The following is a 10,506-nucleotide window of genomic DNA, read 5'->3' as shown; positions in this document are numbered from 1 at the left end:
TGGTCGCATTCCCACCCGCACGTGTCTCCAGTCTACTGGCTGAGTGGTCACAAGGTGGAAAAATGTTCACCGTTCATGGCGTGCTCCATGTTGGATCGATCTATCTCCCGAGCAAGGAAGTTCGTGCCTTTGTCTTTTGACTTAGCCGTTGCGGACTCACGAGGGCTCGGGGGCTGAATGCATTGAGAAGGACGGTCGGGGCAATTTCGTTCTCGGGGAAGGAAAGGTCGGGGTCGGTCCGACTGAGTACTCCTTGGAGCATCAAGTGAAAACAGCAGAAACTACATCAATCACTCAGAACAATACCAGAGTTGCGATCCCAAAGAAAGGCCTCCATTATATTCACAAAAGAGGGACAGCGTTTCTGAGGGATCACTCCCATATTTACATCAAGTCAAAAAGAAAAGAAGAAGAAAAAACTACTACAAAAGCCTAGTCGGAGTCGGAGCCTTCGCTGTTGCTCCTCGGGACAGGGGGCGGCGGCGCCTCCCGCTTGAAGCCGGCCGCCACCGCAGCGGCGGTGCTCCGAACTGCCTTCCAGGCGGCCTCCTCCGTGGCTTCAACCACCCTTTCCTGAGCTAGCTCCAGTGGAAAGTTCGGGTCCCGGCTCCGGTAGCAAGCCAGGACGTGTTCGGCCACTGCTTGGGCCAAGCCACGCCCCTCCCGGGCGGCGAGTTCCTGGACGGCCCAGGGCAGCACCTCGAGGCGCTCGCAGACCTTCTGGAAGCCTAGGGCGAACTGGCCGGGGCCCGCCCCCTTCTCCTCCACGAGGATTTGCCCGAGCCCGGCCACCATCACGGACCGTTGCATCCGCCTGAGGGTGTCCTCTAGCATCAGCTGCAGGCTAGCCCGTTCGACCGAGGCGGCCTCGAGCTCCTCCGTCGCGGTTCGCAGCCGCTCCTCGAGCCCCTGGCCCCCGGCCGCACCAGCAGAGCCAGCGCCGGGTGCCTGGCCCGCAGCCAGCTTCACCTGCCCCGCTAGGACGGACAGGGCCTGCTCACGGGCAGCCAGCTCTGCCAAGGACTTGGCGGCCCGCTCCTCCCTAGCAGCAGCAGCCGTTGCCGCCTCGGCAGCCTTCGCCTCCGGGCGGGCCAGCAGATCCTCCCGGGCGCCTAAGTCCGCCGCTGTTATCTCAGCGACGGTCTACCGGATTGCGACGTCCTCCTCCCGGTGTTGGAGCTCCCCTTCGATGTGCTGGAGCTCCTCTGCCCAGTATTGGAGCTCGGCGCGGGTCCGGTCGACCTCGTCATTCTGACGGGCTAGGTCCACCTAGAGGGCCTCTGCTGCCCTCTCGTGGTTGACGGCCGCCTCCTCCCGCTCCTGCGCCTGCCTCTCCCTGGCGAGGGCCCCGGTAGCCTGCTGCCGTGATGCCTCGGCCAGGCGGGCAGCGTCTTCCCGCTCCCGCGCGACCTCCGCGCGGGTGTCTTCCAGAGTCTTCCGCTCCCGTGTGACCTCCGCGCGGGCCTCCTCCAAGGCCTTCCGGCCCTCCTCCATGGCGCGCTGCTCGTCCTCGTTGGCGGCGCGCGCCGCGGTAAGGCGGGAGTCAAAAACGCGCCTAGCCGCGGTAAGCTGCGCTCTCTCCGTGGCCAGAGCGGCCCGCTCCGCCTCTCGCTGCGCCATCTCCTCCGCTACGGCCACCTCCAGCCTCCCTATCACTTCCCGGGCGCTCCCAAGCACAACCGGGAGGGGGTCGGTGGGTTGGCTGGGCGTCGGCTGGGCGCTGGGTCCCCTGCGAGCCTTCCCCGGGGGGCTCAGGGTCCCCAAAAACTGCCACGCGGTCACCCGCCCCGCGCTCGGCACGCTCGGGGTGGGCTCGGACGGCGCCAACGCTCGGGCGGCGGCTGCGTCTCTGGCTCGGCCGCCGCGTCCGCTGGCCCCGGCTCCGTCGCCGCGCTTGCCAGCCCTGGCTCCGCCGATGCACTCGGCTCGGGCACGTTTGGCTCGAGGGCAGGCGCCGGCCTTGGCGCCTCCAGCCGCCCCTGGCTCTCGGCGGCGCCCGTAGGTGGCCTGCAGGAGAAGAAAGGTATCAAAACTCAGAATTTAGTCCGGGCAAAGCACGCCCAGGAAAGAATGGGGGACGAAACTTACGTGGTTGTGGGTCTTCGGTACTGCCAACTTGCTGCCAGAATCCAAAACTCCGGGCTCGATGGCGTTGGCCCGGAGTCCTCCCTCCTTCTCTTCCGCCGGGGGTTCTGCGGGGCCACCGCGTGGTCTTCGGGCACCGAATCGGGCCCAAGCAGACCAAAGTGCGGTTCCAGAACCGCAGATGCCGCCCCCGACGACAGCCCCGCGTTGGACGACTGGCCGTCGCGGCTTCCCCCCTCGCCTGGCAACAGCGATGGTGGGGACTCCGGCACAGGAATAAAGAGCCGGGGGCGCTTCCCCCGGTCCTCCGGCGCCGTCGCCGCCCCGCTGCCGGCGGTGCCTCCTCCTCCGGTGCGGCGGCTGCTACCCGTAGCAGCCCTACTGCTGGCGTGCGGCTCGCCGCTTGCGGCGCCCGAGCCACCAGTCTGCGCTGGACCGCTTGCGGCCTCCTCGCCGGCCGCCTCGTCCACCCCGGGGGTCTCGATGGTCTCGGGACTCCGGCACCTCGGCCGGTCGACCAACCCCTGGGCGTCGAACTCCGGCAGCTTCGCCTGAATCGCCACCCGATCAGGATTGGCGCAGAGCGCCATCTCTTTCCACGGGAGCTCTGCTCGGCTCAGGTCATCCACCCCGGTCACCACCCGGAGCATGCCCCTCAACTCCGGCATGCCCAGGTCCCAATCCTCGTCGATCTGGGTCCGGGTGATGTCCTCGGGGCCGGTGTAAAGCCAGCAAGGCTGGGCCCGCTCACACAGAGGCGCCAGGCGACGGCGCTGGAAGTCCGCCACCACCATCACCGAGGTGAGCCCGGCATCGCGCGGGAACCCGATGCGCTCCAGGACGGGCTCCAGCCGCGCATCCATCGGCGGCGGCACCTCCCAGGTCGCCTTCTGGGGCTCCGTCGCCACCTCCGGCAGGGTCAGACGGTCGTGGGGGTCGACGTCGACGTAGAACCAATCGCGCCGCCATTCCTCCCACTTGCTTCGCAGCACCTGGGGAATGTATCGCTCCCCCAGGCCGTCCCGCAGCCGAAAGCTGCAGCAGCCAGCGACGTCCGCGGTGGAGAAGCCCCTCTTCTTCCTGGCCGACTGCAGTGCGAAGAAGTGCCGAAAAAGTGTCACCGACGACGGCACCCCCACAAACATCTCGCAGAAGTGGGCGAAGACCGCCAGGATGACTACGGAGTTGGGGCTGAGGTGCACCAACTAGATCCCGTAGGTGTCGAGGATTTGGAGGAAGAATGTTGAGAACGGCGGCACCAGACCGACCGCCACGAAGGAGGTGAAGAGGACGATGCGCCCCGGGCGGTTTGTCACCGGCGGGAAGCTCACCGACGTCACCACCAAGGCCCCCTCCTGGCCTTCGGGGACCAGCAACTTCTGAATCTTCCCCGCTGCCTCCTCGTTCGACAGGCGGGACTCCGGCAGCACACCGTCGGGAGTCCTGTCGCGGTGGCATCCTCCTGCTCTTGGCATTTCGTCGGGGGCGGGGGATGAACTGGACGGTGGAGAAGGGAAGGTGCTTTGATCACCTAAGGAGAGTCTCGGGCTCAGGAGTGCAAAGAGGGCAAGAGCTTGATCGCAAGATGGCGTAAAGAGGGGGGCGGTTCGCTCCCCTCCTCCTTTTATATCCCAGGGAATTCAAACGTCTCCTGCCACAGCACACTCGGCGGGACGGTTTCCTCGATCGACGCAATCGCCAGGCGAGTCTCCCACGGGTCGTGCCGAGTTAGCGGTTGCCAGGCGTATTTTCCTCGATTTGCGCGGCTGCCGCGCTTGCCTTCTGCTCCGTCATCACGTGCCGCCCGTCCCGTTGTCACACCCCTCGGGAGTCGTTTGGATGCGCGTCCGCTCAGCTCCCCGTTGGGTCGTCCGGAAGACCTAAACCGCGGGACCACCTTCTAAAAGCTCGCCACGTGGCGTCCGTGCCGGCTTCGGCCTCGTTGGCGACGAAGGGCCCATTCGTAGTCTCTGGGCCATTGCCTGCCAATGGGCCTGGGGGCTACTGTCGGTGTATCAGGAACCGGGGGTCCCCGAATCCCGAGGCCGGGCCAGCCATCCGCCACATGGCGCCATCCCGCGGGGTCTCTCCTGCAAGATGAGAAAAGATCAAGTCCCGGGAGAAGGCGCTCGGGGCCACAATCAGTGGCCCCCGAGTACCCCAGTTCCCCGATGATCCATAAAATCTAAGTACCGAGAAGAAAGTGCTCGGGAAGGTATACGGTGGCCCCCGAGCACCCTAGTCCCCCGGCGACCAGGAGAGCTAAGTACCGGGAGAAACATGCCCGGGGCCGCCGGCGGTGGCCCCTGGGCACCCAAGTATCCCGAGGACTCAGCGAAGGAAGTTCCAGGAGAGAGTGTGTGCCCGGGAGAGAGTGCTCGGGGAGGTGAACAGTACCCCCGAGCACTCGGTCCCCGAGGGCAAGAAAGGGCTTTCTCAGCAAAGAGTGCTCAGGGAGGTGAACAGTAGCCCCGAGCACTCGGTCCCCCGAGGGCAAGAAAGGGCGTTCTCAGGAGAGAGTGCTCGGGGAGGTGAACAGTACCCCCGAGCACTCGGTCCCCCGAGGACAAGAAAGGGAGTTCTCGGGAGAGACTGCTCGGGGAGGTGAACAGTACCCCTGAGCACTCAGTACCCCGACGACCCAGTAAGTCCCCTGGTGGAGGCCCCCGAAGGGCCCACCGGTGAGGTGTCAGCCAGTCAAAGGCCCAAGGCCGCATTTAAAGAGCGTGCGTGGCCTGTCACCTCCAACTGCTCCCACCGCGCTCAGCGTCAGTTCCTGCCATGTTCTGGCAGAGAGGCGTGGGGTTATTAATTGCACGGGTCCTGTCCCGTGCCATCCGGCCTGTCTCGGGATAACGTCGTAAGGACCAAGAAGTTCCGTCTGCCGCGCTGCTGTGGCAGGGGAACAAGACAGGGTGGGCACGCCGGGTCGCTCTGCGGCTGCCCGGTGGGCCCTCTCTACGGCGCTCGTTGCCAGGGCATTTATTATGATGGATGACCGGGCGTGCGATGTATTTTCCACCCCGGGTCACTTCGCCCAGAGGAAATGATAACGCCCTTTCCATTTATGGTGTCTCGAAACTCGTGCCCCCCTTCCGTTCGGGGCACGCTGCAGCCGGCGGGTACTTAAAGCAGCCGGCGGCACAAAGGAAGAGAGGACGATTGAGAAGCAACGAATAGACAAGAACACAGCGCAAGAGAAACACGGCTGAGAAGTGAGCAGCACGAGACAGGCTGAAGAACAGGGAGCCCCAAGCTCTTAGATAGACCAACATTCTTGTAACTAGCAACATCCTTGAGGGACTCCTCAGGACAGTTATAGTATCCATACAGGAGTAGGGTATTACGCCCCCGTGCGGCCCAAACCTGTCTAAATTCTGGTGCATTTACTTCTTCTTGCACTAGGTCAACACCCCCACCACCGGCCGTTGCATTCATTCCCATTTATTTCTCCGACGAACGTATTCAGGATCATCCCCCCGGCTGAATCTCTAAAAAGGGGTCTCTCGGGATCCCTGCGACTGGAGTTAATCCTCCGACACTTCTGTTATGCATTAACCGCCCAGCTCCAACATATAACCACCGATGATCTTAGGGCACTCTTGCACGAGCGGCGTCAAAGGTATCTCAGGGTGTGCAAACTAGCCGACCATCCTTCTGTGCTAGGTTTCTCTAGGAGGCAAAGAAGGATACTGATGTTGTTCGACCAGTATGCATCCTACATTTAGGTTCGTCATTTTCTATTTTTTCACCTTACTTATCTTTTTTTGATTGATTTGAATGCTCATCTTTTGCGTTAGGTGTTCCCGGAACATGCAGAGTTGATCAATAAAGGCATCCCAAACTTCTTGGTGATGTATATGCTCTTCAGTGGGAGTGTGATGCTTGGTTCACATAGAAGACGACGAAGATATACGAACCTAAGGGGTATAGGGGCGCTCTCTACTATTCAATCAGAAAATGACGAGGATGTTGAGGATGATGATTTCATGCCACCAATGCCTCGACGTTCCAGTAGTAATACAGCAGAAGGTTCAAGGAACACTAGAAGAGAACATTCACGCACTACATCGAGATGGCGTACAACCAACAAGAAAATAGGATGTGCTCCTATCGCGATAGTTCAAGATGACAACGACGATGATGATTTCATGGAACAACGATCCCTCCTTCCGAGACCTCCATCTGCGGAGGACACTGATGACCCTGAAGATGATGGTGGATTTACTTGTACCCATCCTTACAACTTTCCATCACCAACTCGGAGATGACAACCATCTTACCCTAATAGTATTGACTGACGCAACTAGCATTCTTCCGCTAATTTATGTCACCACTTTCCACCGCCATCTTGAGATCTAGTTATTCAACAGCTATGCACTATGCATCTTGAGATCAATAATATAATGGGGAATATTGCCACACCGTTCAACACTTTAGCAACATGGATAAGGTCACGGGCCTCAGCAACAATAATAATTGATTCGTACTTGTTCATCTGCCAATTTTGTTGCCTGCGGACAAGGGACAACATGCGGCAAAGGCGACAACACCGTAGGGCCTGGCTGTATTCGGCACATGAGGTACCAAATATGACACTATACACCTCATGTGCCGAATATGGTGCACAGTGTTGTATTCGGCACATGAGGTGCCGAACACACCCGGATCCTCTCTTTTTTGGTGCACGGTGTACCGAAAACCCGTATTCGGTGAATAAAGTGCCGAATACACATACTATATTTACAAATGCGTTATCATGTTTTTTTTTTAAATACGATCCGATATGTTGTCTATTTTTAGATTTTGACCAAGGTTCACCAAATCTGTAGCAATCACTCGTTGTACGGCGTAACAAGCTAAATGTTCCAATACAATACGGTAATGCTCCTCATCTTACGTCCGATAAGGGGGAAAATCTGATGCTGGCTCTTGAGTGCAGGCCCATCTCAAGTGAAGGAAAACGCCCACAAATTTGTATCATCCGTCAAAGTGAAATATCGCACGCGCTCGCCCGCTTGCTCATGGTCTCGCTTGCGGATCGCATGATCAGCGCACTCGTCCGCTCGCAGGTTCGCTCACCATGCGTCTACGTTTCCAGAGCCTCTTGCGCATCTTTGTTGGTGATGTTGCAGGAATGTATTTTTGTTATTGCAATACATGTTTTTATTTGTTACAGTAGTTTCTCCCGAGTGTGGGTGTCGACAAAGGTCCAACGTTACGGTGTCACGACAACAATGCTACCCGTTGGGTGATTCAGACCGGAACTTCCGATCGGGGAGGCCAAAACTTTTGGTTCTTCCAGGGAGGTTTCTGTTCGATTTACACACGAGGTGCTTGGTATTTGGTGTGACAACTTTTCATGTCAACACAATCCCGAGGTGTCCGGTGGCTCCATCCGTGGATTTGGTACGGTGGCCGGTCTTGGCCAAGAAAAATTTGTAGAAGCAAGATGCAACGAGCTCGAGGTCGTGGGATCGATCCCGGAGCATTCCCATAGCTTCTTGTGTGCCACGTTCTGAGTAGTCATGTTGCAACAATGTTTTCGACTTGTCCCAATAGGTGTTTGATATTTGAGTACCCTCCTTCAGATCTGTATGTTGTAGATGGTTGCTTGATGCAGATATTTCAGCTTCTGTCCTTAGATGATGCAAGTACTTTTTTCTAATGTTGTCAGTTATATTTTGAAATGTTGTAATGTTGCATAATCTTAAATTTGTTTATTTGAGATCTTTGAACTGCATTTCAATATGTTACACCAGTGTTACTTTTATGTTTCATTAGTTATTCTGAAATGTTACATTAATGTTTTCTATTTGTTGTAATCTCTTTTGTTTTTGGTACTTGTTGCCCTAAGCTTTTTAGTATATTGCAAGGACCATTTGTTTCTTGTTGCACTGCCAATTGTTATTGTTTCAGTCGAAGGGTTGCGTCATCTATTTAAGACTTCGTATGTCAGCTGTTAGTGGTGAATTCTTGATTTTGTTCATATCTTACTATAATTTTTGCAATAGAATGACCTAGGATGTCGACCTTACTATGGGGTGCTAGAATTTTTGCGGTTGATTTTGTTGCCTCTGAGAAAAAAAAGGTAGATTGAGATGAATATTGCGTGAAACATCTCCATATGTTACGGTGGGAGATTTTTATCATGATCGAATGATACAAAGACTGTCAATATAGTTCAATCAAACGGTAGAATATGCGTCTGATGTTAGCATATAACTGGACGTCCGGGCGTAGCAAGCCCTAATACAATACGAGTAGCTAATCTTGATTTATTTCTGTGCCGAACAGAGTCGGAAAAGGGAAGGTCTGACGGCTCGTTCATTTGCTCGCCTCCTCCGCCGCCGTCGTCCCGGCCTCTGATTCGGCGAGCCTCTTCTTGCCCATCTCAACGAGAGTGTCGACCGCCGGCATGGCCGCCCTGGCCGCGTCGAGCGCGCAGAACCGCTCCACCCACGCCGCCAACCGCGGCGTCCTGTCGGGGTCCACGATCCTAAGCCCGGTCGTCGGCTCCGACGCTTGTATCGCCGGCACGAACCCGCCGAGCGCGATGTCCACGAACCCCACGCCGTCGCCGCCGAACCACCCCTTCCCGCCGGAGCACTCCGCGTCCGCGAGCGCGCCCTCCAGCACGTCCACCGCCGCGAGCGTTCGCGTCACCGCCTCTGCCTTCTCCTCCGTCCTCGCAGCGTAGACTGCCAACCAAGAGCTCAGCAGCTGCGCACGGTCGGAGACTGCAGCACATCAGGTCAAAGCGAATCCCAGCCTCCCATGGCCAACAGAAGTGCGGGTTTTTCCTTACCTCGTTGTCGACATAGGCGGCCCAGAAGCGGGCGACGGCGCGGTCGTGTGGGTCGGCTGGGAGGAAGGCCGGGCCGGCGCCGGAGAAGGCCTCGTCGAGGTACTGCACGATGAGCATGGACTCGCACACCGGCATGCCGCCGTGGAGTAGCACGGGGACCTTCTTGTGCACGGGGTTGGAGGCGAGGAGCAGCTCGCTCTTGTCGGCGAGGTCCACCTCCACGTACTCGTACTCCAGCCCCTTGAGGTGCAGCGCCACGCGCACCCGCAGCACGAACGGGCTCGCCCACGCGCCCAGCACCTTGATCTTGCGGACGGCTCCAGCTCCGGCGGCGTCCATAGTTTCCCCACCGCTTCTGGTCAACATTAAGAACCCGCCGATTAAATACACGTAACCTGCTGGAAGTGATTCAGTTTGGATTTGCTTTGGCGTCCTCGGATGCACGCGGAGTTGATTAGTCTTTGCGCCGCGCGTCTTGTCGTCCTTGCATAAAAAAGACAAGCGCTCAGTTTGGTTCCCCTTCTGTTCTTGTACTGAGTTGCTAACAATATGCCATCGGTGCCGATCGCCCACCACGTGTTCGGTGAAATGCCGAGCCGTCGGCAGACAGCCATGGGAGGCGTTCGTCGTGTTGCTGTGAGTCAGGTGCTGCATCCAGTGACCGCGGAGGTGCTGTACCAGGTCTTTGGTCCGTATGGCGCAGATAGGGTTGATGTGCTCACTTCGTATTGTGTCGAGGCTGTGGTCACGTTCCATTCGTGCCCCGACGCTGTGCAAGCTCGCAAAGCGCTCCTGGGCCGCTGCATCTGGAATGGTTGGAATGGTTGTTGCTGGATGGACATTCGGCACGCGCAACAAGCACCTAGGGGTAGCACGACGGAGGATGAGGATCCCTTGTCCAAGGAGAACATGGTGCGCCTCCTACCGCAGTTGGAGAGATCCATAAAGAACCTGGAGGGGATTTGCACCAAGCCAGCTAGTGAAGTGGATCAAGAGGCAACCATGGCCGCCGCCTATGCATTTAGAGAACACCATGGTCACCTTTCAGCTGCTATCAAAACAAGGGTGGTTGTGACAGGCACCCTGTCTACCAAGCAACCGTGGCTGCCACCGACGCAGCTAGAGATCATGTGCAACAGTGCTGAGTTGCGACCAATGCCATGACCTTCTTTCAGATGCTATCAATTTTCAGTGTGGTCTGTCCTCATCACTAAATTGCAAGTATTGTTTCTGTTGCTGCTTGAAAGAAATGCCACAGCACTCCTACTGCTCTATAGTTTGGAAGACTTAAGTTCAGAAGTCGGACTTAATGTTCAAGCTACATGGGCAGCCCTGGAAGTATTGGTGAACATCATGGCAGAGCAGCTCAAGCTTTGAGCTGTTGTTGAGACTTTGGGATTTGCCAGAGTGCACATGGAAGATCATGGACTGAATGGTTGCTATGAAGCTTGCAAAATTCTTGGTTGTTGTACATCACTTGGATTTTGTAGCTATATATCACTACTACAGAAATAGGTTTATATACTGGTTACTAATGGGCCGGTAGTGATGTGACATCACTGTCGGTTCATAAGCCATGCAGGAAGAATATGGCATCGTGGCTTATGAACCAG

General features: G+C 57.3%; 1 protein-coding gene across 1 annotated transcript; it reads right to left on the bottom strand.

The window, feature by feature from the left end:
- Positions 1–8,193: 8,193 nt before the first annotated feature.
- On the bottom strand, positions 8,194–9,258 carry LOC133913714 (probable glutathione S-transferase GSTU6). The gene is made up of 2 exons (XM_062356937.1): positions 8,894–9,258; positions 8,194–8,808 (listed from the first exon to the last, which is right to left on the bottom strand). Exons 1-2 carry the CDS (start codon positions 9,230–9,232, stop codon positions 8,413–8,415), a joined length of 735 nt encoding a protein of 244 aa, XP_062212921.1. The 5' UTR covers positions 9,233–9,258; the 3' UTR covers positions 8,194–8,412.
- Between the last annotated feature and the right edge of the window lie 1,248 nt (positions 9,259–10,506).

This window comes from Phragmites australis, chromosome 1, assembly GCF_958298935.1.
Source record: "Phragmites australis chromosome 1, lpPhrAust1.1, whole genome shotgun sequence".
In the NCBI taxonomy this organism is placed as follows: domain Eukaryota; kingdom Viridiplantae; phylum Streptophyta; class Magnoliopsida; order Poales; family Poaceae; genus Phragmites; species Phragmites australis.
Note: the sequence above shows the minus strand (reverse complement) of the source record. Positions and strands in the feature narration are given on the sequence as shown.

Coding starts and splice junctions, on each gene's coding strand:
- LOC133913714 (XM_062356937.1), bottom strand. CDS start 9,232: ATGGACGCCGCCGGAGCTGGAGCCGTCCGCAAGATCAAGGTGCTGGGC. Junction 8,809..8,893: donor CCGCCTATGTCGACAACGAG/GTAAGGAAAAAC, acceptor GACCGTGCGCAG/CTGCTGAGCTCTTGGTTGGC.